This window comes from Chelonia mydas, chromosome 7 (assembly GCF_015237465.2).
Source record: "Chelonia mydas isolate rCheMyd1 chromosome 7, rCheMyd1.pri.v2, whole genome shotgun sequence".
Classification (NCBI taxonomy): domain Eukaryota; kingdom Metazoa; phylum Chordata; order Testudines; family Cheloniidae; genus Chelonia; species Chelonia mydas.
In genome coordinates this window covers 31,595,042-31,621,591 of record NC_057853.1, presented here as the reverse complement: position 1 = coordinate 31,621,591, position 26,550 = coordinate 31,595,042, and the positions used below count along the sequence as shown (strand labels likewise).

The 26,550-nt window shown below is 50.3% G+C and overlaps 2 protein-coding genes across 2 annotated transcripts; both read right to left on the bottom strand.

The window, feature by feature from the left end:
- Positions 1 to 4,770: 4,770 nt before the first annotated feature.
- GPHA2 (glycoprotein hormone subunit alpha 2) lies at positions 4,771 to 8,609 on the bottom strand. The gene is made up of 4 exons (XM_043551202.1): positions 8,451 to 8,609; positions 6,666 to 6,780; positions 5,980 to 6,164; positions 4,771 to 5,343 (listed from the first exon to the last, which is right to left on the bottom strand). Exons 1-4 carry the CDS (start codon positions 8,451 to 8,453, stop codon positions 5,242 to 5,244), a joined length of 405 nt encoding a protein of 134 aa, XP_043407137.1. The 5' UTR covers positions 8,454 to 8,609; the 3' UTR covers positions 4,771 to 5,241.
- An 11,139-nt stretch (positions 8,610 to 19,748) lies between these two features.
- BATF2 (basic leucine zipper ATF-like transcription factor 2) lies at positions 19,749 to 26,514 on the bottom strand. The gene is made up of 3 exons (XM_007070403.4): positions 26,184 to 26,514; positions 24,252 to 24,353; positions 19,749 to 20,851 (listed from the first exon to the last, which is right to left on the bottom strand). The coding sequence occupies exons 1-3, from the start codon at positions 26,289 to 26,291 to the stop codon at positions 20,657 to 20,659; spliced, it is 405 nt and encodes a 134-aa protein (XP_007070465.2). The 5' UTR covers positions 26,292 to 26,514; the 3' UTR covers positions 19,749 to 20,656.
- Between the last annotated feature and the right edge of the window lie 36 nt (positions 26,515 to 26,550).

Sequence of the window (26,550 nt, the reverse complement as noted above, 5' to 3'; positions counted from 1 at the left end):
CTGGGCTCTGCAGATTCCATTCACAAAGCGTTAGGCTGTGAAGGTGGGAGAAGGGGCATGTAGGTGGGGGCTGGGAGTCAGGACACCTGGGTTCTTTTCGCAGTCACTGATTTGTTCTGTGACCTTGGGCAGGTTGCAGATCACGGAGTTCTCTTGCTATGTAAAATACACTCACCACAGCTGGTGGCAGTGTTAATTGCTGGGTGGCAATAGATGAGGGCAAAGTATTAACTGCTCATTGGGCAAAGAGAGAAACACGAGTTGAAAAGCAGAGTGGGAAGAGCACTAGGCTTTCCCCACCCAAAGCTGGCCATAGAACTCTGGACTCCGAGTTCCAGTCCTCCCCTCTCCCCCGCCCACCCCCCCAGCGTTCACAATTGGTGACTGGGCTGGGACTGGGGGGGAATACGTATATGAGCAACATATGGAGTTTGATGGGTAGAGGATGCTAGTTGTCCCTTCTGTTGGGGAGGGGCAGGTCCATGGTGTTCAGAGCTTGCTCTAAATCAGAGGTGGGCAAACTATGGCCCGTGGGACTGTCCTGCCTAGCCCCTGAGCTCCTGACTGGGGAGGCTAGCCCCCGCCCCCTCCCCCTCCCACCCAGCCAGAGCACGCCACGCTGCCAGCGCTCTGTCTCGCTGCTCTTGCTGGGCAGCGCGGTGACGTGGCTGGCTCTGGCCTAGTAAGGGGGTGAGGAGTGGGGGGTCCCGGGGCTGCAGCCAGGGAGCAGGAGATGGTTGGGGGTTCTGGGTGTGGGCGGTCAGGGAGTGGGGGGGTTGGATGGGGCAGAGGTTTTGGGGGGGGTTGGGGGGGGTCTTGGGGGGAGTGGTCGGACAAGGAGCGGGGGGGTTGGATGGGGGTGGGGTCTTGGGGGGAGCAGTCAGGCATTGGGAAGTGGGAGGGGGAAGGTGGGGGTGAGGGCCAGGCTGTTTGGGGAAGCACAGCCTTCCCTACCCGGCCCTCTGTATAGTTTTGCAAAACTCGGGCCAAAAAGTTTTCCCACCCCTGCTCTAAATCCTTCTGCAGGGGATGGAAGTAAGAAGGCTAGCCATGCTCACTTTGCCCTGGGGCTGGGGAGTGGCCTGTTAACCCCTGCCAACAAGCAGAGCAAAGAGGGATATCAGTGTCCTAGTGGGGAGCACCCAGTAATGAATTGGTTCCAGCTCTCCCCCAGTACGAATAGAAACCAGCACTATTTTCTCCCTACAGCCTAGGAAGGGCTGGCCTTGTGGGTACAGCTCTGTAATGAGACCCTGGAGTCCTGACTTCAAATCCTAGTTGTGTGTGGTGTTTCCCCGTCTCTGAGAGGGGGATCAGAGCGTTTCCAGTGGGGTATAATCCCAGTCACACTTGGAAGGGTCAGATACTCTAGGGGGATGCGAGGACTCTAATATCTGAGCCAATAGCGATCTTCATTTGCTGTTCCACTAGCAGGACTGCTCTAGTCACACTCCGGGCACAGCTGACTCTCTCCAGAAGAGGGCAGCAGCAGCAGCCACCCCATTGAAGAGCCTGTATATCAGCAGTTTCCAAAGGGGGGTGGACCCCCCAATGGGGTCATGCCATCAGCAGATGGGGTTGGGGCAGTCCCTAATATGCAAAGGATGCCATTTGTCTCTGCACAGTGTGACCCTTGTGTGTGAGAGGTCATGATGCATGGAGGATGTCATTTTGCTCTACAGCCTGGTATCCTCCACACAGTGTGACCTCGTCTGCTCCATATGGATGAGATCACACTGCAGAGTCTGCCATTTTGTAGAGCAAAATGGCCACCTCTATGCAGTGTGACCTTGCATGCGTAGTGGGTACAGGGTCTTGGTCACTTGGTGCGGACAATGCCCTTTTGCTCTTCAAAATGGTGCCCTCCACACTGGCTGGGGTCCCGGCAGGAAGTACTTTGTTGAAATGCACTTGTGCCAGCAAAACTTTGGGAAGTGCTGATCTATATGGTCTGACTCTAACGCGGTTCCTTTTGCTTTTCCCCCCACTCCATCCTAGGGCAGGATACATCACTCCCCATACCATAGGTAGTCGTATGTCAGAGGAGGCTGAAGAAGCCCATCCTGTGAGTGCCCTACAGGGAACCCTATCACCAGCTCTGCACCTCTGGCTGCTACTGGAACGTCTACCCCAGCATTAACCCCTTGCCTGCCTTCCTGCAGGCACTGATGCTGGCAGCAGGGGAGAGGGGAGTGTTTTCACCCATGTGCTACAAGGGGGGGGAGAAAGTGGTGAACTGAACCCTCAGCCAGTGCCTTGACTTAGGGGTGATGCCACTAGGAGTCCCCCTCCAGGAGGATGCTGGGGAAGCAGAGGTGGGGAACCTGTGGGACTCTGCCCCTGGAGGGTGCTGGGAAAATGGAGGCATGGTGTTGAGATTCAAGCCACAAATACGTCTTCAGTAGGCAGACCACTTCCAATTGACCAGCAGGCTTCCAGAGCGGGCGTTGCCTTCCCCATTGGGCAGCCAATGAGTTGCCCCTGCAAGTATGTCTGTCTACCAGCCAGCAGGAGCACCTGCCCCCATGGACCAGTGAGGCAGCGGGTCCCTACCATGGGCCAGCGGTGAAGGCTTTGAATTCTTCCTAGCCTGGATGCCCCAGCAGGGCAGCAGCTGCCAGCCGCTCATGGACCTGCAGGGATCTCCATTGATCATGCCCTCTGTGGCTTGTTGCTGCCCCTGCAGGAGTGGCCTGGACTGATAGCAGCTGTGTGTGGGAAAGAGCCTTTGGAGGGGCAGGTCTCCTAGTGTTCTCTAATCAGAATAAAGTTTCCTAGCTGGAGTCAGGTTCCTTGACACAGAAATCAGCCCCACCCTGGTCTCTGCCCCATGCTCCCATGTCTAGTCCCCCTCTGCCACAACCCCATGCCCTCACCCCCACCACGTGTGCAGAGTAGAGCTTTCCTTGAAGGCCAAGTGGTTCCTGGCTTGGGAACACAATGGCTTGAGCACATTGGGAGTGGGGTGGGGGCTCCAGATCAGACTTCTGAACCACCTACACACCAGGCTGGGAGATGAGGCCCTTTACACAACCAGACTGTGGGTCTAGGGCATCAGCTCAGCAAGAGGCTATCCCAGCCCAGAGTCCCCTTCCCTCCTCTGATGATGATAACCTTTGCACCAGTGCAATGAAGGTTGCTATCCCTGTTTTAAAGAGGGGGAAACGGAGGCACTGAGTGACAACAGTCACATGGTGAGACTACAATAGAACCCATGAGTTCTGGCTCCCCTCTTCACTTGCTCTACCCCACTAGACCCCACTCCCCTCCCAGAACCAGGGATAGAACCCTGGAGTCCTGATTCCCAACCCCTCTGGCTCTAACCCATTAGATTCCACTCCTCTCTCAGCATTGAGAATAGAACCCAGGAGTCCTGGTTCTCAGTCCCTCTCTGCTCTAACCACTAGCCCCTAGACCTCATTCCCCTCACAGAGCGAGCAATAGAACCCAAAACCCCACACTATAACCCCTAGATTCACTCCCACCCCCACCCCCACCCCCCAAAGCTGAGACTGAATTCTTATCTTCTAATTGTTCACGGTCTGGGCTTTGGCCACTGGCCCTTTCTGCCTCTTCCTACGCAGACTGGCTCCCTGGTGTAACACTATTCCCTGGTGGGGCCATGGTCTGAGGCTGAATTTGGCCCTGCCTATTTCTATGACTTGTACAGAACCCATCTAGGGATTTAACACCTATGACGTGAGAACCAAGAGGAGATGCTGCTTCTTGCAGCCAGCAGAACTCCTGGTCACCAAGACTGTAGGTGATCCAAGATGAGTGGGATTTTTTTTTAAAGTGCTGCTTAATTTTAGCAGCTGGGCCTGACACCTTTAAGCAGCCCAGCTGGAAAGGTTTGTTTGGCACAGAAACTGCTGGGCAAGTTGAAGTTTCTTCAGCAAGATCATTTATTTTACTAGCTCACATACTACAGCACTCAGCCAGAGAGCGGAAGCACAGGTAGCCTTGGCCCCAACGCAGTGTTGTTATTCATATTAGAGTCTCGGCAACTTGACCAAGATCAGGGCCCCCATCAGGGAGCACAGACAGAGTGAAAGGGAGTTCTTGCCTTAAAGAGCTCACAGTCGAAACAGGCAAATGATGGGAGAGCAAATGATGGGAAGCACAGTAAGAAGAAAGAACATATGCATGGTCACACAGCAGGTCAGAACAACTAGACCCCATATCGCCAGTGTATAAAACACAGCCCTCTGGCTACCCCACTACACTACGCCCTATACCAGCTCCAACTGGCCTTTTACCAGGTGTGGGTGAAGTCAGATGTGTGCAGGCTCAAGCTATGTCTCTGGCTCTGCCTCTGGCACTCCCATATAAAAATGAGCAATGGGAACCCACTTTCCTTCCATAGACTCCCTAGGAGGCCTAGGTTCTGGTTCTGTACTAGGATGCTCTGCTTGGTAAATAAAGGGGTCTTAAAGGGTTCCGTTTGTTATGGGGTCAGCATTCAGTCATGTTCTACTCATGGAGGGATCTTTCCTGCGAATGACAATCAACTCTCAGGGGCCAAGGTATGAGCTGATCTCTTCTCTAGGGTCAGGAAGGAACATATTTTATGCTCTAGCCCAGAAGTGGGCAAACTACGGCCCGCAGGCTACATCCGGCCCGCGGGACCATCCTGCCCGGCCCCTGAGCTCCTGACAAGGAGGAGGGGGGTTGGATGAGTCAGGGATTCTGAGGGGGGCAGTCAGGGAGTGGGAAGTGGGAGGGGGCAGATAGGGGGCAGGGGCCAGGCTGTTTGGGGAGGCACAGCCTTCCCTACCTGGCCCTCTATATAGTTTTGCAACCCCAATGTAGCCCTAAGGCCAAAAAGTTTGCCCACCCCTGCTCTAGCCAGATACATTAACCTGAGGTCAGGTATTGGCTTCTTGGCAACACAGCAGAGGGGAAAGGAGCCCATGAATTTCTCTGACTAGGCCCAGCGTACAGGCAACACCCATTTACAGCCCTACTTGGGTTGGGGAGCCTGGCTCTGCGGTTTGTTCCGGCTGGGGGCTGACTGCTAATGGTATCTGTTTGCAAAGACAAACCTACAGCAGCAGCAGCAAACTGGCAAATTGAAGCTCTCGGTAAAGCTGGGAGCAGCCGGGGTGCCCTCTCGTGGTGGCAAAGCAAGCTTGGTGTGGACTGCAGTGGCCCCTGCTGACACATGTTAATATGCACAGTTCTAGACAAGCCCAGGCTGTGGGTTCCTGGGTGTCGCAGGAGAGGGCTTCTCTGGCCGAGTCAGTATCGGGAGAGGCGGCACATGTCGCACTGGCAGCTCTTGGCAGTGAAGATCTCTATCTCTTCGTGGCGGATGGCCCGGCATTGCAGGCGGACTTTGATCTGTGGCAGGGGGATGGGAGGGTGAGAGAGGGACTGGTGCCCACCCCCGGTGCCCACCCTGAATTCCAGGCCCTGGTGCAAGTTAGAGCGGGTGCCACTTCCCATGATCCCTTGGGGGCAGAGAATAGCCAGAGAATGTTGCATTCTGGCCACGCCCCTTCCTAGGAGCAGAGCCCTTTTAACGCCACACTGACTGGCAGGGATGGATTCTGAAAGGGCCACAGAGTAGCCCTGAGATTCCAGCCAGCGCTGAAGATCCCCCCTCGTGAGCGCTGTGCCGGACCAGGGTGCGCTGCACCTCTGCCAGTCACATCACTCGTGTGGCTGTAGCGTGCACCAAATCCCCAAAGTAGCTGAGAATCGGCCCTGCTGTGTCCATCCAGCTTCCCCTATGTGCTTCGATCCCAGCTGCTGTCTCTGGGATCTGGTGAATCATTGGGGAGCTACTGGATTCCCCCATACCTGTGTATCCTCGAAATGAGCCCCCTCTCTCTTGCTTCTATCTATCATCCCAGCTCTTGCATGCACACGGGAGCCCCGTGTCTCCCAGTCTGGCTGAGTTTGTGGGAAGACTCATACCAGCCTGGGCCCACACTGTGGGGCAGGATCTATGGCATATCCCCCAGCCCCGCTCACCTTCTGCATCTTGCTGATGGTGCAGCACTGGGACACAGAGGTGATGTTGTGTTTGAAGCTGCTGGCCAGCAGGACGGAGTACTTGGAGGGGAAGGCACTGGATTCGCAGTAGCCCACACAGGCCTGAACCACATGGGTCCCACGGCAGGTCCCACGGCGGTCGCTCTTGATGGTTACATCAAATGCTATGGAGACAGAGGAGAGTTCAGTCTTCATGGCCTGGCCAGCCCTCAACCTCTGTGCTGATGAGCTAGGGGCTGGGCAGAGAGCCAACTAACTCATTCCACACCAGGCCCACAGAGCAGGAAGGACCCTACTTGCTTGGGATTTGAACTGGCAACTTTAGGATCCAAAAGACCCATCCCCTGCACCGAACACTCAAGTGGGTTTACAGCCATGAGCATCCCTTAAAGTACAGGTGTGCAAAAGTCAACTGTGGGGGGCAGGGAGCTATAGTGGTTAGAGATTCCTGGGTTCTATTCCTGATTCTGTCACAGACTATGCTTGACCTCAGGGCCAAGTCACTTCCCCCTGCTGTGCATCAGTTTCCCAGACTGTAAAATGCAGCAATTTCAGGAGTCCCCGGGGAGGGGGTCAACATCAGATCCAGGGTTAGGGAGATCCTGGCTCCCTGGTGCCATATTCAGCCCTGACACCGCTCCATTTCCCCCCTCCTCTGTCCTTACGGTGCAGATGGCATCCCGGCCCGATGGCCTCATAGCTCCAGCATGGGGAAGCCATAAGGATCAGCAGCAGGGAGATGATGATGACAGCATGGCAGGACGGCATGGTGCATGGGCTCTGCAACGGGAATGGCACATGCTCAGGGTACAGAATCAGGGCAGCAGGAGGTGGGAGCGAAGGGACTGCTCTGATTAGAATGGTGTGCACATGTATGCATGTGTGCACAGCTACCCTCTGCTGGCTGGAATCTGAACCTCTGAGCTGTGTGTCCTATCTCCTATACTGCTAATGGGGATCCTTCTTGAGTGGAAGGGCTCTAGCCTTTGGGAACAGAAGAGACTGGGATGTGCTGAGGCAAAGGCCATAGACCAAGCTTCAGAATCTGGGCTGTCCCTATCCCCCCTCCCCACACACTCAGGTTCATAGATTCCAAGGCTAGAAGGGACCATTGTGATCATCTGTCCTGACCCCCTGTACAGCACAGGCCAGAGAACTTCCCCAAAATCATTCCTAGAGCAGATCTTTTAGAAAAATATCCAATCTTGATTTTAAATGGTCCATGATGGAAAATCCACCTCTGCCCTGGGGAACTAGTTCCAGTGGTTAATTATCTTCACTGATAAAAATGTGCACCTTCTTTCCAGTCTTTCTCTGCTAGACTCAGGAGCCCATTATTCCATGTTTGTTTCCCATGTCGGTACTGCTAGACTGTGATCAAGTCCCCCCCTTCACCTTCTCTTTGATAAGCTAGGTAGATTGAGCTCCTTGAGTCTCTCACTGTCACCCAGGTTTTCTAATCCTTTAATTCTTCTTTCAGAGTAGCAGCCGTGTTAGTCTGTATCCGCAAAAAGAAAAGGAGGACTTGTGGCACCTTAGAGATGAACAAATTTATTTGAGCATAAGCTTTCGTGAGCTACAGCTCACTTCATCGAATGCATCCGATGAACTGAGCTGTAGCTCACGAAAGCTTATGCTCAAATAAATTTGTTCATCTCTAAGGTGCCACAAGTCCTCCTTTTAATCCTTCTTGTGGCTCTTCTCTGAACCCTCTGCACTTTATCCACATCCTTCGTGAACTGTGGAACCAGAACAGGGTGTTCTCGCCACGCTAGTGCCAAATAGAGAGACAAAATAACCTCTCTACTTCTATTCGAGATTCCCCGCTCTGTGAATCCAAGTATCACATTAGCCCTTTTGGCCACAGCATCGCACTGGGAGCTCCCATTCAGCTGATTCTCCACCACACCACACCCCACAAATCTTTTTCAGAGCCGCAACTTCCCAGGATAGAGTCCCTCATCAAGTAATCGATTTAGTCCAATTAAAGCACGTATTGTTTGCTTGTGCCCACTCAGATTTGTACAGTTCTACCTGGAGTAAAACTTAACAGCAAATACAGTAAAATAGATTTTCCTTTTCGCTATAGCAAGCTCTTTCAACTCAATTTCTCTTGCAAATCAAAAGAGCAATGATCAAAGGTGCATTGACTAGTATGCAGGGATTGGGAGTCAGGACTCCTAGATTCTATCAGTAACTCTGGGAGAGAGTCTAGTGGTTAGAGCAGTGGGCTGGGCATCCTGGGTTCTAGTCCCCCCTCTGGGAGCCAAGTTGGCTAGCACAAGCCTGTGAGCCTTCGACTGTTCCCTCTAATGACTATTCTCTCTTCACCTACAAACTCCTCCTGCCTCAAGGATTGAAAGGACCCAGGAATTTGCTCTGCCTTCAGTGCAGCTCAGACCCCAGCTTTCTGCCCCCTTCAATTCCCCCCAGCCAGGAGTGTATCCTACCATCTGTGCTTGGCTGGCAGGAAGTCCGCAGCAGAGGGTGTTAGCAGCTGTCTTGCACCAGGGTCCTGTTGGGCAGCTCCCGAGTCATGGTATCCTGCTGCAAGCTCTCCCAGGTGCTATATCTAGCTCAGGCATTTGCATCTCCACACCTCAGCCTGCCCCTTTAGGACTCTTACTTTTCCCATCTCCACCTCCTGCCCCGCCCCCACCAGCCCTCCCAGCTAAGAGAAATAAATTGCTCTCTGGATTTCCAGAGCCACTCACTTTTTCAGAGATCCCACCCCAACAACTTCCATCAGCTTCTGAGGCCAAGCCCTTCTTAGCTCTGGCTTAAAAGGGGCTTTGGAGCTGGGTAAAAGACCACTCGTGGTTACAATAAACTCCCTTCCCCTTAGAACCATCAATTCGGGGGCAGCGCAAGAAATAGTTTGTTAGCATAGAGAGTGCGTGCTCATGTGCATGACAGAAAGTGCCACTGTCCTCTGTTAGATGGAATTGGAAAGACTCAAGTGTGTTTCATAAGCCCCATATTGCTAACAGCCAATGGGGATTATCTGTAAACTCCAGACCTGTCCTTGTAGAAGGAAAGGCCTGGAGCTCTAGCCACACGGCTGTGCATGCTGTCTAGAGACAACAGGGGTGTTGCTAGATTTGTATGTCTTGTTTTGAGCACAGTGCAAACTATGTATTCACCCCATTTTACCTCCCAATGAGATGCAGCTGCTTCTGGGGTGGGGTGAGACTTATACATCCACCAGTGAGAAGCAGCAGCTATTTAACAGCACCGAGCCAGGGGACTTTTAATGAGTGTTGAGGACATGGGTCTTGCATCTCATCTGATGTACCAGATGCTGCGATCCAAAGAACCAATGAATGGCAAGCGCCTGCTCAGACCAAGCAAGCTGTGCTTCTGCAGACCAAGCAAACTGCAATAATGTCTTCCTGCAGGCAGCCTTCCAGCTCAGGAGCACAATAAGTTCCCTGCTAGACACCCCGGCGTGCATCTGACTACCGGTGCATTAGGGAGATAATAGCATTGCCTTTGCAAAATGTGCCCATTTCTTGCTAATAACAATTTCTCCAGACTGGTGCAGGGTCACTCCAGGTCACAGCTCTGGCTCCATGGGCAGCTCAGCGAAGAACAATGGCTTGTCCTCGTCCAGTGGCTCTCCTTGGAGTGCCAGGGTGTATTAATTAATCACTGGTCTCTAGAACCAAGCTCTGCGATAGACTTGCTGAGTGACCTCAGGTGGGTCACCACCCTTCTTTGGGCCTCAGTTTCCCCATCTGTGATTAAAGGGATAATTATAATCTAAATAAATAAGACAAAAGAAGAATGATCAACCTCATGTTCCAGGTGGGGAAACTGAGACCCAGAGAGAGTCAGCAACTGGCCCAGGGTCACCCAGGGAGTCTGTGGCTGAGCCAAAACCTAGATCTCCTGAGCCACAGCCCCATGCCTTAACCCTCAAAATCCCTGCTCTTCTCCATCCATCACTGAGCTGTCTCTTGCTTGATAGGGGATGGTGCCAGCTCTGCAGAGACCCCAGCATCTTCCAGGAAAAGCATGGGCAAGTAGACAATGTTGTCCAATGGCTAGTATGCTGGGCTAGAACTCGGGCCACCTGGGTTTATTCCTGGCCTGCTGCAGCCCTTGGGTGACGTCACTTCCTCCTTTAGTACCCTAGAAACAAGAATCAACCTTTCTGGCTCTGCTGTGGGGTGGGTCACATTAATGGTGGGGAAACTGAGGCACAGAGCTGGGGAAGTGACTTGCCCAAGGTGAAATGGTGAGTCAGTTCTCAGAGCAATGGATTCCAATGGACAAAGGTGTAGCAAGATCAAGTGGCTGGTAGATGAAACTAGGCAAATTGAGACTGGAAGCAGGGCACAAATGTGTAACAGTGAGTGGGAATTCACCACTTCCGAAAGGAAGGGTTGTGGATTCTCCACCACATCCAATCTTGATTTAAAAATTGTCGGTATTTCTAGCAGGTCTGCTCTGGTTCACACAGGAGTTAATGCAGGGATGTCTTGTGGCCTGTGCTGTGCAGGAGGTCAGACCAGATGACCCCAGTGGTCCCTTCTGGCCTTATCATCTAGGAAAATGGCTGCCTTCTCCTAATCTTTACTGACAGGTTTGATCTTGCTTCTGAAAGCTGAATGAAAACCTGCCACCCAGAGGCGGGGGGGAGGGAAGGATCCTTCCCAAAAGAACAAAACTGCCACTATAGAACAAAGGGATCCCAGTGTCTCCTCTGGAGGAGGTTAAATCCAGCTGTGGGGGTGACAGGCAGTTGAACCCAGGCTGGAAATGGCTGAAGTTGACCAATGGCGGAGGGGGAGATCTGGGGGAGAGGGGATTCATTTTAAAGATTCTTTTTCAAACCAAAACAACAACTTGGGTGGTTTTGTTTGGGGGTTTTTTGGTGGGGTTTCTTATTTGCTATACATGGTAGGGCAAAATTGTTAGAGGCCCTGGCCAGGATCAGGACCTCCAGTTGGGCCAGACACTGCACAGACCCTGACCGAGACTGGGGGACCCCAGGTGTGCTGGGTGCTGCACAGACCCAGACTGAGATTGGGGCCCCCATTGTGCTGGGTACCGTACACACCCCTGTCCAAGATCAGGCCTTCCCTTGTGCCAGGCAGGCAGACAGCGAGAGACCGTCCCTGCCCCAAAGAGGTCACAGTCTACATAGATAAAGGAAGGTGAATTAGCCTTGTTTTTTAGCTGAAGACTGAGGCAGGGAGAGGGGAAGTGATTTGCACAAGGCTACCTAAGGAGTCAGTGGCAGAGATAAAAATCAAACTCAGCCCTCCTGTGGCTTAGTCCAGCTCCTTAGCTACAAGACCATCCTTCCTGCTGTAAGAATAGCACTGGCCTGTCTTTATTTAGGGGCTTATGGATTTAGGATCCTGACTTTTAAAATCTTAAAGATCAAATTTTCCAAATTGCCTAAGCCCCATTTTCAAAAGTGACTTGGAGTCATGTTGAAAATGGGGCATAAGCATCTTTGGAGAATGTGATTCCCCCGGGCCTCTATATTCATGGGGTCACTAAACCAGACACTAACTCGATTAGCAGAGCTCTGCACAGCCTCAAAGCACTGAGGGCTCTTAACACCTCTCTCCTCCAAGCCAATTAAATCTTTAATTCCAGGAGAGTTGAATTAAACTAAGGGGGGTTGTGACTTAACATGTTGGAAAAGAGCAGGGAGAAAGCTCCAATTCTTTACCAGCAACTATTTATATCACCCAGACATATTTTAGGCATCGGATTAAGTTCAATATATAAACCTGCTATTGTTGGATTGAGTCTTGGGGCCAAGCTTTTTCTAAATGGAGGGTTGGCTCAGAAAGCTTAATGCTGCGTAAAGAAAGTGGAATTTGGCCAGAAGGGCTGAGATGTCAGACTTCCCTGGATAAAGAGGGCTTTGAAAAGCTGGCATGACTGAGTTGGGTTCTTTGTGAGGAGATCATCAGCTGTGTTTCTAGTGGCACTTCTGCTTGTGTGTTTCAGCTCAATCCATCCGTCTCTGGGGTGGAGCAGGGCAGCTGTTTGACAGGCAAGAGTTTAGGGGAGGAAATTAAGGATCTTGAAACAACGAAGGGTTAGTTAAGGAGGCAAAACACTGGAGCTGGGCTGGGATGCCAAGGTTCATGCCCTGGCTGGGGGAAGTACCAAGGGATCTCTGAAGCCCACAAGGGCCGTGGCTTCATGTTGAATTTCAGGTGAGACGCCTCTGACACCACAGTCCTGCCTTGCAGTTCTGGCCTGTAAACAGCTTCTCACTTTGAGCTGTTCCTTGCTTATGTTTCCCAAGGGCTCAGGACCCCCAGTTGGGCCTGATTTCCAGAAGTTTGCTTTGCTACAAGCCTAGTTGTGGATGCTGGGCTCTTTGGAAAAATCTCACCCTTGCCTGCTGGTTTGCAGTGCAGCAAGCAGACCCTGCGTCAGCTATTTCCAAGTGCAGTGTGGGTCACATCTGGCACTGGCAGAGATCAGGATTTGGCTGTTGGTCCCAGGGAGGAAAGCACAAGATCACTGTGGAAAAGTAACTGTATCCTGTATCAAGCCATCTCTAGCATCCCTGAGCTTACAATTCGTTCTCTAAGCAAAGCCATAGATTTGTGCATGTACATGTACCCGTCCCAGGGCCTCGTCAAACTTATGGGAAATGATCATGCAAAAAGAGTCATTACAATAAATATTTCATAGGGCTATTTCTGTATTACTCTCAGCCTGTGAAAATACCAACTGCCCACTCTCCTTTAGTCCATTCAAGGAGCCAAGCACACATCAATATCCCTCTGCTTTTTTTGTCTCTCCTATGTACTCATCTGCACCCTCCCCCAATCACTGTAGTGTCTAAGTGCCTCCTGGTCTTGAATGGATTTATCCCCACACACCCCTGTGAGGCAGGGCAGTAGAGATGGGGAAACTGAGGCACAGAGGCTAGTTTGCCCAAGATCACAAGGGAACCTGTGACAGAACAGGGGATTGAACCCTGGTCTACCCATAACCCAGGTGAGGGGCCCTAACAACTGACCCATCCTTGCTCTCTGTTTGGTTAATTGTTCTATATTGCATCTGTGGGGTGTGGTTTTTAAAGGGGAGGTCTTGGGAAGTTTGTAGCAAGAGAAGTGGATTGTGGTTTGCCGGAAAGAAAGGTCCACGTAGCCAAGTTCTGTTCTGTATTGGAACACCCCAGAGTCCAGGGAAGGAGTGAGGGAGCTTGGATCAAGGGTGGGGCTGCCTTTTGTTTGCTGGGTAAGCAGCAGAATAGGTTAATACCAGGGCAGAATCTGCTCTGCCTCCACTGAAGCTAGTGAGGGTGACTATGAATGTACATAGTGTAATTGAGATCAGAAACAGACCCTGACCCCAATGCATTTGGGGGTGACTCCAAATTGACCTTGGAGGAGCTGAGATCAGAATCCAGCCCTGCCCCCACTGGGTGATTCTGCATTGATCCCGGAGGAGCTGAGATCAGAATCAGGCCCATCTGATGTTATACGGTGGGGCCAGCTGTGCTGCTGGGGTAGCCCCATGTGGAAGTGCCCTACTGCTGACCCCCTCAGAGCAGGGAGGAGCTGGGGGGGACGTGAGCAGGCAGGTAGCCGCCTCGCCTGAATGACAGTTTGGAGGAAGCTGACATTAGCTCAGTGGCTGCCTGTGTTGAAAGACAAAGGCCTTTCGAGCTGGGTCTTGTTCCTGCAAGTACCTGTCTGTGCGTGTAGGGGGAAGGAAAATGAGTTAACTGAGAAATGCTGAGCAGGGGGCTTAGATTAAAGAATCAGTGAGGGACTGGTCAGAGTTTGGGGCTGGCTTTATTTTTCCATCATAAAAGCTGTAGCTAGGGTGACTCGTCTCCAAATAGCTGCCGGGGCCGGAGTCTGATCTCATTGAGAGCAGTGTAACTGCAGGAAGGAGGAGGGGGTGTCTGGTAGCTAGAGAAGGGAGCAGGGGGAGGGGCAGGCAGCCAGGACTCCTGGTTCTGTTCCTGTTTCTGGAAGGGGGATGTGGTTTAGCGGCTAGAGCAGGGGACGTGAGAGGGAGTCAGGACTCCTGGGTTCTATTTCTAATCTTGCCACTGACTCACTGCTAAGTACAGGTTTCAGAGTAGCAGCCGTGTTAGTCTGTATCTGCAAAAAAAACAGGAGTACTTGTGGCACCTTAGAGACTAACAAATTTATTAGCGCATAAGCTTTCGTGGGCTATAGCCCACTTTATCGGATGCATGCAGTGGAAAATACAGTAGGACGATTTTATATACACAGAGAACATGAAACAATGGGTGTTATCATACACAATATAACGAGAGTGATCAGTTAAGGTGAGCTATCACCAGCAGGAGAGGAAAAAAAACCTTTTGTAGTGATAATCAAGATGGGCCATTTCCAGCAGTTGACAAGAACGTGTGAGGAACAGTGGGAGGGGAGGGGGAATAAACATGGGGAAATAGTTTTACTTTGTGTAATGACACATCCACTCCCAGTCTTTATTCAAGCCTAATTTAATGGTGTCCAGTTTGCAAATTAATTCCAATTCAGCAGTCTCTCGTTGGAGTCTGTTTTTGAAGTTTTTTTGTTGTAATATTGTGACTTTTAGGTCTGTAATCGAGTGACCAGAGAGATTGAAGTGTTCTCCGACTGGTTTTTGAATGTTATAATTATTGACGTCTGATTAGTGTCCATTTATTCTTTTACGTAGAGTCCACATATCTATTCAGGGGACACCATCGTAGGGCCTAATCACATCAGCCACACTATCAGAGGCTCGTTCACCTGCACATCTACCAATGTGATATATGCTATCATTTGCCAGCAATGCCCCTCTGCCATGTACATTGGCCAAACTGGACAGTCTCTACGTAAAAGACTTTTTGTGGCCCCCAATATCCTCCCAAAGTTCATTGTCTGGGTTTCAAGAGCCAGCAGGTTTCTTGCTGTTCTTCCCTTTCTGTGGGCTTCCCATCCCCTTGCTGATTTGTATGTAAATGGGGCTCCTATTGTTTGGATTCCACATATTGGAAAGAGTAAATTGCTGCCTTCCCTCCTGTCTGGCACAGAACCTGTTTCTCCCTTGTGTTTGGTCACAAATTTTAAAGTATAATATCAGTGACCATCCATCATTCCTCAGAGCGTTAATGCAGCATGACATTAATCACCAGTGTGTCACAGGCTTTCATAAAACACCTTACTCTGTTGGAAGCAAAGGCATATTTAGACCCAACAAAAGCCTGCTGTGAATTTTAAGTTTGTTTTAATAATGTTTAACAGAGTAAGCATAAGTAGAACTATGTATGTGTAACAAATTGTAATTATGTTTAGTGGTGCGCACGTGTTTTAAAAAATGAAAAGCAATCACGTTTGCCAAAACAAAGAAAGTAACTAAAAAGCTAGAAAAAATGTTTAAACCAACAATTTAAACCAGGGGAGGAAAGTTAATATAAAAACAAACGAATATATATAAAAAAATAACCAAGTTATAAATAAGTTTGTATAACAAAGGGAGGTTGAAGCTGTATTGGCAGGTGCTAAAGGCAACTGTAATAAGATTGTCCTGATAAGCTTCCCACTTGTGTGTAATTGATCATGGCTTGCCGGGTGTTTTGCCTTAATAAATTTGTTAAACCCATCTGCTAAGTAAGTAAATCTCAATCCAACATACTCAATAAACTTTTATAATACAGTAATTTTATAAAAATCAGTTGAGTCAATTGCTTAGCACTTGAAGTGCAGACCCGCTGTCATTACAGCCCGGTAAACCATTGAAATGGATTCTCAGATAAAGTTCCTTTCCTCCTGCTCGGAAGAGTTGCCATGCACTCTGGGGAAAACTTCATTCTGGTTCCTCCCCTGCTGGTGAGAGATGAGTTGGTACCTCCTTCTCCTGTTACCTTGATGGCTTTGTTTACTGCGTATGTAAATACATCTTCAATGTCTCTGCTTGATGACTAGGCTTGTCAGACAAGCAAATACACATCCCATTGTCCAAGGCAGACTGGGCTTATGTGGTGCTTGCCAAACACATTTTAAGAACATAATTCTAGCACATATTCATGACTCCTTGTACACACCCTGTACATACATCACACAAGAATATTAATGATCAGGGAGTGTAGTGAGGAAGAGTGGCCTCCCTCCAGCACAGAGGGGTTTAATGCTTCCTGGTGGGTGTTGCCAACCTTGTCGCGCCCACCTCCCTTGCGGGAAGTGTGGGGGTGGACGGGAACTATAAGAATAGGGCCCTGCACTAGCTCAGTTGTGGCTGGACCAGGGAAAGAGGCAGATGTCCCTCCCAGGGAGCTGAGCCCTCAGCTGAGCCTGTGGCTGGTAGCAGGGAAGAAAAGGCAACCCATGGCCCCAGGAGATGAAGACCCTGGGGAGAAACCAGAGGAAGGGCCGCCTGACAGTGAGACAGAGACAGATCCCAATGGTCACAGAGCAGCAACAGCAGGAACTAGTCGGAAGTAGCCCAAGGAAACAAGACTTTGGTCTGCTTGTGCTGCTGGGATGTAAGGCAGCGAGTGTTTCCCCAGTGGCAGGATCGCCTGCCACTGGTAGGGCCTAGGGCTGGGTCCCCTTAACCCCAGCCCCCTGCTCAGGGCTGGCCACCCACTAACCTTTAAGTCCAAAGGCCAGCAACGGACAGTTTAATTGTTGCTATTTGCCCCTGCAAGGAGGCAGAGGGCTGTAGACAACTGCAGTGCTTCACCCACACCCACAGGACCGGAGCCTTCGACTCTGCCATGTATCCTAGCTAGGAGGCTGGGGCTACCAGCTGACATGCCCATTCCTCCTTTTTGGAGACCTGAACTGGTATCTGGGTGATTGTCCGTCAGCCATTCTACCTGGCAGCTGCACATACCAACTCCCTGATGCCACCAAGAGGTGACACCCTGACCCTGAAAGGGAGGACAGTTGCAGGGAGTTATTAGTTTTCCAGTGGTATATTACATGCCACCTACTGGGTCTACATCATGACAACTGTGTGTTGGGTGTAGTGTGTGTGTGTGTCAGGCCTGAAGTGTTGCTGACAGTAATGAACCACCTCTGTGTCACACCTAGATTCGTCCATTTAACTGTACTTGCCTTTCAGGGTGTATGTCCCAAATCTCGGTGATCCCCTACTAGGGGGAGTGCTGTGAGGATAAATCCATCAGGCCAGCTAAGAACCTAGGGAGATCTCAGCCCCACAGAAACTCAGCAAACATCAGGTGGAAATTTCTCTCTGTTTAAGCAAACTGGCCATGTGGGAAGCAGCAATTGAAATCAAATCCGGGTGGTGAATGGACAGGGTACAATGATGGCTTTCTGTGGTCTACAGTCTCCCAGCAGCAGGTAAGTACAGGAGGGGTATAGGGTTGGCAGAGATCTCATCCTAAGGTAGTGGATGACACAAAAGGCAGCATTTCAGGCACAAAGGAGTTGGTATTGATTGAAGCTGGTGAGCTGTGTGAGAATTTCCACTTGGCATTTCAGTATGTGAGGGTAAATTTTGGAGTTGGTTGAAAATTTTTCAACCAAACAGGTTTCCATTTTTGAAGAAGAAAAAAAAATGAAAAATTCTCAAAACCAGAGAGTATTGTTTTAACATTGAAACAAAGTGAGAAATTTCCATCAGTGTCAGAAGTGTTTTATTTTTACTTTCTTCTTTTGATTCATTTTCTTTAGACTTTATGTTAAAATATTCAATAGAACATATATATGGTATGTTACAAATAGAACATGTAGAATTATAACCAATAGTAAAGTGAATTTTACTATTATATAAAAGTTTCAATGAAACACTTGTCATTGTTGAAATGACGCAGTTTTGCCTCCTTGAAACAAAATGACTCAATGTGTTTTGAATCTTTTGTTTCTCAGGAAAACTTCCAAAATTCAGCTTTTAGATTCAGAATGAAACATTTGCAATGTCAGAACCTTCCTCAAAAGGGGGATTCCGGATCCCAACTAGCTCTAGTTAATTTCCCTTGGAAAGCTCCATCCAGACAGGGCATTCCTGGACTTGCACTTTAGCTGGTGCTAGTCACACTACAGGAGGTACAGACCTGTTGGCCCATCTAGCCTAGTATCCTATCTCTGACGCTGGCCAGCACTCGCTGCTTCCCAGGAAGCTGCAAGGAACCCTGCATTTAGGGGGTAACCTGCCCTCAGGGACAGTGGCCTCCTGACCCCCATTAGTTAGAGATGAGTTTATGCTCTGAAGCAGATTGGGCTCAATAGATGTTCCTGTAATAATACTGCTACTAATGCACGTATTATCATGGGCCCTGATGTTGGCTGGGGTGTCTAGGCATTACCCAAATACTAATAATGCACACACCATAATGTGGGCCCTGATCTCTGTCTGAGCCCAACTAATGTACACACCCCAGTTGGGCCCTGATCTTGTTTTTGGTCCTACATGCTACTGTGCTACTAACTAGTAGCTAAACGCCCATGCTTGTACACGTGGCATTTTTTCCTTAGGGTTCTCCTTCCTTTAGCCTCTCTGTGGCTGGTGAGGGTAGCTTTCTTTTGTGGCATTGTGTGTGTGACCAAAGCTTAGAGTGGCATGGGAAACAGTGCTGCCATATACCAGTAAGTATGGGCACTGTGCCCAGTTCTGTAGGGCTTGGAATCTGATTATTTCAGTACCTGTGGGAGGCTTTCCCCAGTATTCCTGTCTACTATTCACTGAACATTGCAGCAGCAAACATGTTAACGCAGCACAAAGTGCCATCTATTTGTGAACAGAAAATAGAGAACAGCAGCAGTAAAGCCACGGAGGGAGGTAGTATTTTTGAGACCCTGGGTTTCTATCCATTGTGGTGTGGTGAGGCACAGCCCTGTTGTGCCCATCTTCTCTGATCAGCTGTCATACTTCAACTGCCTCAGAACCTTTGGGCTCCAGCATGCCATCCGGTTCTCCCATGGCCCAGGGATGATTGAACCTGGTGATATGCTAAGCGAAAAACACTCTCTGCCAGGCTTGGCGCTGCTTCGCTGTGTGCTGACTCAATGGCAGTCCTGGAAGGCTTGTCTTGGTGTGTCAGTGGTGAGTGAAGCATGTGTGCTGGGGCTGTGTGCGTGGGGTTGCGGTGGGGGTAGTTTTGAAGAATTGTGGTAGCTGAACCAAGTAATCCAGCGTCTGTACAGTCTCACTCATACAACCAATGAAAATTGTTAATGCAGCATAGCTATAGAGTAAGGATGGTGATCTCAGAAGTAACTCGACCAATGGTCTAGGACTCCTGCCATGGCACAGATAAGTGCCTTACTATAGCTGTGCATAACAAGGGGGCACTCATTAAAAAATGGATGGTACCACATGGCAAAGCCCATCATGACTCAACCTGGTGCCCTGCTGAACAAAAAGAGCCCTCAACCATGCTTGTAGCTGTTTCCATTGCTTCACACTCATTCTATAGCCATCATAGTCTTCAGAGAGTCGGGGGAGATTTTGCCTTCCTCTGCAGTCTAGGGCATGTATCAAAGGCAGGTTTAAGCTAGTGTAAAGGGTGGAGTCTCTGTCCCTTGAAGTCTTTAAATCATGATTTGAGAACTTCAGTAACTCAGCCAGAGGTTATAGGTCTATCACAGGAGTATGTGCGGGAGGTTCTGTGGCCTGCACTGTGCCTGAAGTCAGACTAGATAATCACTGTGGTCCCTTCTGGCCTTCCTGTGAGAGTGACATTCCTGAACTCTGATTATATGGCTAATGTGTACACCATAATGGGGTGTCTGGCTCATAATATACCAATCTAATAAGTGAGCCTCTGCCTCAAAAACTGAACCCCCTCATACAAGAGAATAAACCCAGTTTAATTTAAGGTTCACACCTGTGCAGACACAAACCCCAAACCAACAGACTCTCATGCAGAAACACAGTGTCTATTACATAGAACAGACATTTACAAAAATGTCAGAAGTTCACCGTTGTCTCATTAAACATGGCGCCCAGTTAGCAAAGAACCCAGGAAAATATCAGTTCTTTTTCAGTACAAACAATTGCCCAGACAGCAGCTTGGTAATGGCTCCTTAGGGTAAAATTTACCCTGTACTTAAGGCTAGGGAAAAAGCCTGGACACCATAATGCAACAGGGCTGCACTGAGGGCTAAATGGATAGGGCCTAGCACTAGCCCCTCTGAGTCGCACCTTTTAGGGAATCCCAGCGGATTGGCATCCCCAGTTCTGTGGTGGGGGGAAACCAGGCTGGCTAGAGCAAGGTCAGGTGTTCGCTGGAGGTTGGGAGCATGAATTTTATGAGTCTCCTCACATGGCACCAGTCTGTTTTGGCTTTAGTGTTAGACAGCATCAGACAGGGTCTTCTGCTCCCCATTCTGTGCTGGGTTCTGTCTGTGCCTGATCCCATTCTGGGATACCTCAGGGATTGGTCAGGAATTCCCCCTCTAACCATGACCTGCGGAAGATGGTTTGATTGTTGTGGAGAGATCGACTGCCTGGAAGGAAGCAAAGTTGCATCCACTCACCAGCCCACCCCCCAGATCACGTTTGGTGCTGTCCTTTCAAGCATCGGCTTCTGGCTGAGGTCAAAGATGGAACTACATGGGCTGTGGGCCTGAGCCAGGGCAGCAGGGAGGGAGAGATACTGGACTGGATGGGTCCATGGGTCTGATTCAGTGCAGCAGCTCTTCTCTCACAGTTTAACAGCCCTCCTTAGCTTATGACTCCCAAAGGATAGCCAGGGTCACTGTATCCCCTGGTTCAGCTCCTCAGCCAGCCAGTGCAGAATGGGGGTCTGTGTTGGCAAGGAGGGAGTCAGCATGTCTGGGCAGGTGGATTCATGGTTCTTGAGCATTTGAGTCCAGTACTTCAGCTCCTCCTTCAGGGTCTCAATCTCCTTCTTCAGGGCTGTGTTATCCTGCTCCAGCTTCTCATGTTGCTGGGGTGAAGGGAGCAAAGAAAGAAGGCTTTAGACTAAAATTCAGGCAACACTGGAGAATGGGTCTCTAGGAGGCCAGGTTCAGCAGGGAAAGGGAGTGGAGTCTAATGGGTTAGAAGGGGAGAGGGGTGCTGGGAGTCAGGACTCCTGGGTTCTGTTCTCAGTTCTCATTCTTACTACTTGATTATTAGTAAGGTTAATATTTTGTCACCGTTATTTTTAGTACAAGTCAGGGACATGTCATGGGCAATAAACAAAAATTCACAGAAACCTGACCTGTCCCTGACTTTTATCAAAATAATTGTGACAAAATAGGGCTGATGGGGGGAGGACTGAAGCCCGAGCGGGATGGGGAAGAGCCTGAGCCCTGCTGCGGAAGGGGGGAGGGGTCCAGCGTGCACTGCTCCTGTGGCTTGGAGTGCTGGGGGCCACCCGTGGCAGCTGGAAGCTCCAGAGACCCCCCACCACAGCTGAAAGCTCTGGGACCGATGGCTTGGAGCTCTGGGTCCCCATGCCAGCTGGGAGCTCCAGGGCCCCTGCTGGCTGACAGCTCCAGCCTGTCCCCTCAGGGCTGAAGTGGAAAATGTCACAGAGGTCTCTAAAAGTCATGGAATCCATGATGTAATCTTCTCCTTAATTATTAGGAAGATCAGCTCTATTAATTATTTCTAGCCAATTCTGTGCAGAACACCAGTGACCCCTAGTGGTTGATGTGGGGGCAGGCACAGTCACAGAACAGCAAACAGCAACAGTGGGTACGCAGCTGACTCCAAACAGCGGGGCACAGGCTCTGATGGTGCTTTCACATCAATGCGCATACAGCAGGACATGGGTGCTGGGTTAATAGGCTGGTCACTGTCTCTCATGAGCCAAATTCTGCTCCTAGTTACCCCCATATCTGCTTTTACAGGGTCATGCAGAGGGACAGAATTGGGCCCAAAAAATTGTAGATAATCCATGGCCAATAACATAATCATGCTGGTGCAAGGATAGACGCCTGATTTCCCCCGCCCTCCACCTGCTATTGGCTGTGCTGGATCTAGGACTCCTGGTTGAACAGTTCCGGTTCTATCCAGCAGGGGACGTTGCTGTGCCTGCATATTCATCACAGTATGTGCCCTGCGGCTGCGTTAGCATTGCCCTCAGCACTGCCACTCACTTCCCGGGCCTTTAAATCCACAGCCTTCCCCTCGCATGGATGGTGCTTGAGGATTTTTAGGCACCTTGATTGCACTGAAGATGAGGTGTGGGGGTTGATGAGGGGCCAAAAAGGCCCTGGGGTAAAGAATAATAAGGAAAATTTTCCAGTGCTGTTCTGTGCATCAATGGTGCGGCCTCCTCTGGAATACTGGATAGCAGAGGAAGGTGGGCGTAGTGGTCAGAGTCAATTCCCTGCTCTGCCACAGATTTCCTCTATGGCCTTAGGCAAGTCCCTTAGTCTCTATGTGTCTGACTTTCCCCATCTATACAATGAAGATAATAGCACTACCCTGCCTCACTGGGGTGTGGAGAATAAAAATGCATTAAGGCCAGTGAAATGCTCAGTGACTAGGGTAATGGGGTGCAGACAGGTACCTGAGCTAGGTTCTGTGTGCACTGCTGGTCACCCCACCTCCAAAAGGACATTGCAGAATGAGCAGGGGGGTTAGAGGCCTGAAAACACTCTCTGAAAAGACTGGGATGGGTTTCAAGGAGACAAAGGAGAGGGGACATGATCGAAGTCTCTAAAATACTGACTAGTCTAGAGAAGGGAGATGAGAGCTTCTGTTCTCTGTGTCTCGTACCATAAGAACAAGGGGCTGTTTGATTAAATTGAAAGAGGGAAATTCACAACCAATCAAAGGAGAAGCTCACTTATACAACATGGCATTTGACTGTGGAACTCTCTGCCACAGCAAGTCACTGGGGCCAAGAGGTTAGCAAGACTCTGAAAAAGGAGTGTGGAAACGGATATGGAGAACAGGAATAGCTGCTTTTATGGGAACCTTACACCTTTCTCTGATGCATCTGTTGCTGGGCACTGTCAGAGACAGGCTACTGGGCCGGCCTGGCACATCCTATGTTCCTGCTCTGTACAAGGTCTCTTGTCTCTCACTGGCTCCCTACCAGAGTCCAGACCACTGAGCGCTTTTTCTATCACTTTCCCTCTGACAGCTCAGCTGGACATAGCCTTGTGTCCTTGCTAGACACGGTGTCTCCTTAACCAACTGCATGCAAAGGGAATGGTTTGGAAAACCCCCTGTGTACCTTGCTATGGGGATGTAATAGAGAATGGAGGGCTAGAAATTCTGCAGCTCACAAATGCGATGGAACAGACTAGTAAGAGACGGTGAGAGTCTAATGGGTATGCATGGTCTGGGAGTCAGGACACCTGGGTTCATAGATTTTAAGGCCACAAGGGACCATCATGATCGATTCTAGTCTGACCTCCTGCATAGCACAAACCAGAGGAGCTCATTCCTAGCTTGATCCCAGCTCTGCCACTGACCTGCTGGGTGAGCCTGGGTAAGTCCCTTCCCCGCTTTATGCCTCTTTCCCCTCCCACCCTTTGTCTATCTAAACTGTCAGCTCTTCAGGGCATACAGTGATGTAAGGACTAACACGCAGGACGGGAGCCAGGACTCCTGGATTCTAGCCCCAGCTCTGGGAGAGGAGGGGGAGGTTTCATGGGCTAGAGCAGGGAGAGGGCTCAGAATCATTTCCATGAAGGTGGCAGTTGAGCCCAGGAGGAATGAGTTCCAGTGTTCCCCCGGCCCTAGCCACTAAAGCGTATTCCCCTCCTAGAGCAGAGAACAGAACCCACGAGTCCTGACTCCCAGTCTCCTGCTGTGATCATGGGCCTGCACTGACTTCACACAAACGCACCAGATCCCACACCAGCAAACTGTGAGGGGCCCAGGGGCCACACTTAATGCATGTGGCTATTTTTGGTTCACAAAACCCCAACTTTCTGGTGCTGCAGGAAACCATCTTGCAGAGCCGCAGCTCCTCATCCTGCCTCCCATCCTTGGCTCTGGACAGCCAGGATGGCACCTCACCCCATCATCCCATGCTTGGGTCTTAAAGAGCCAGCGATTGCTCCAGGGCTAGAGAGTGAGACCCTCCCTCCTCCAAGGCTGTGGTTCCAGCATGTCTTACTAAGGAATCCCACCTCAGGGCCTTGCCACTTGTGCTGACAGAGAATCCCTGCTCACCGGTAGAAGTATAGGCCTTAGGACACATAGTTATACAGTTTTGATCACCTCCACCAGAGGGCAGTAGTCCTCGCACCTATGACTTCCCTGACTCCCACCATCAGTTCTTGTTAAGTTGCTAACGGGGGAGCCTTCCCTTTGGGGGGTCCTGCACCAGCGCCCCTATATTTCATCCTGTCTTGTCACTGTTAGCCCCCTTCACTGACCTGATGGAGCTCATCCGCCTTCTCCGTGTGTTTCTGTCGGCTCCTCTGGGCAGCTGCCCGATTCTTTTGACGTCTTTTCAGCTTCTTTTCTTCCAAAGAATTCTGGGAGACAAATCAACCAGTGAGGCACGAGATGAGTTGGCTGGGCCTTAGCTGAGGGGGCTCCCCAGAACAGAGGGCACTAGCTGATCCCCAACCCACCCCCTTAGCAGTGAGGCCGAGGGCTGGATGGGCCACTGGGGCTGACCCCCTTCTCCCCTCCTAGAAGTTGGGTGAAGTGAAGCCAACCATGGGGAAGAGCAAGGGGAGAAGGGAGGATACCTGTCCTGCTGCTACCCACACTGTGCCTGCGCTGGGGCTAGAAACAGGGTGCTGTGGGATCCAGTGGGTTAGAACAGGAGACTGTGTCAGGGCTCCTGGGTTCTAGTCTTGGTTCAGGGAGGGGAGTAGAGTCTAGTGGTTAGAGCTGGGGAGGGCGCTCAGGACTTTAGGGGTGTCTCTTCTCTTCTCTTTATCATCCCAAGTGAACCCAAGCCAACAACAAAGCACCAGAGTTCTGGGGCAATAGAACACATAGGACTATGGCTGTTGGCACTGGCTGCTTTGAACACACACCAGTCATGGCTCAATGGTGAATCTGCTCAGGGCTGACCCTGTCCCGCTATGCCTCATGGCAGCCATGGGCACACTCCTTCATGCATACAAGGGCTGTGGCTTTTAAAAGCCCCCAGGGGATTTAGGAGCACAGGCCCAGTGACTGTCTGTGGGTTGGGGCTCCTAGGTGACCTAGGCACTGTGGAGAGTCCCACCCAGGCTGGCAGTCAGTCTCCCTATTGTGATCCCAACTACCTGAGGGGAACCTGGAGTCAATGCTGGGCATGAATTGGTTATTCCAGGGTGACAGACAGCTACAGCTGACCCTCTGCCTGTCTCCCCACATCTTTCTCACTTTTTACACACACACAATCTGGCACAGACACAGTCTTTGTCATATACACAGTCACACAATCTCCCTTTCACACAGGCAGACACACACACACATTCAGATACACAAAATATCTGTCAAATGTTCAGACACACAATCTCTCTTTGACACACAAAAACACTACACTCCTACCCATACAGTTGTCTCTGTCACACAAACACTTTCTCACACACTCTCTTGCACAGTTCTCTCTCTCACACACACACACACACACTGTCAAACACACATACTATTTTCTGTCACACACACAGGTCTCTGTCTCACACTGTTCTCTCTCTCTCACACACACTGACACACATACAGGTCTCTCTCTCAGAGACACACACACAGATCTCTGTCTCATACACACACACAGTCACACAACACACAGTTCTCTGTCTATCACACTCATTGTCACACATACTCACGTACACATACAGGTCTCTCTCACACACACAAGCACAGTTCTTTCTGTCACACATTTTCTCACACACATGCTCTTGCACACATGCATGGTTCCCTCTCACACACACACACTGGCAAACACACACATTTCACACACACAGTTTTCTGCCACACACACACACACAGGTCTCTGTCTCACACAGATCTTTCTTGACAGGTTTCAGAATAGCAGCTGTGTTAGTCTTTATTCGCAAAAAGAAAAGGAGTACTTGTGGCACCTTAGAGACTAACAAATTTATTTGAGCATAAGCTTTCGTGAGCTACATCCGATGAAGTGAGCTGTAGCTCACAAAAGCTTATGCTCAAATAAATTTGTCAGTCTCTAAGGTGCCACAAGTCCTCCTTTTCTTTTTACAGATCTTTCTGTCTCTCTTACACACACAGTCACACAGTTCTGTGTCTCACATACACACTGTCGCACATGCACAGTTCTGGCACACTCACACAGTTCTCTCTGTCGCACACTCACACAATCTCTCTCACACAGCTCTCTCTGTACTTACCACTCCAGACATTAGTATATTCCCATCCTGCGAGTCCTCAGAGAGGCAGCTAGTGCTGCTCTGGGACAGAGGGTTAGTCCCAAACCGCTCCATGCTGTGGACATGCATGGGGTTAGCTCTTGAGATGACAGACCACGAAGGAAAAGTGTGTCCTCAGGCAGAGGGGTGCTTAGGACCTTGGGATCATCCCGAGAGCCCCTGTGCTTCGCTGGCCTGGCCAAGCTCTCCCTCACAGGCTGCCAGCCATCTCCTAAGAGTCCAGTGCATTCGAGACGCCAGCCTTTATATTCGTGACGCCAGCCTCAGTTTCGATTTATCCTAAACCAGCCCTTTGCTCAGAAAAGTCTGGCTCAGCTGGAAGACACGT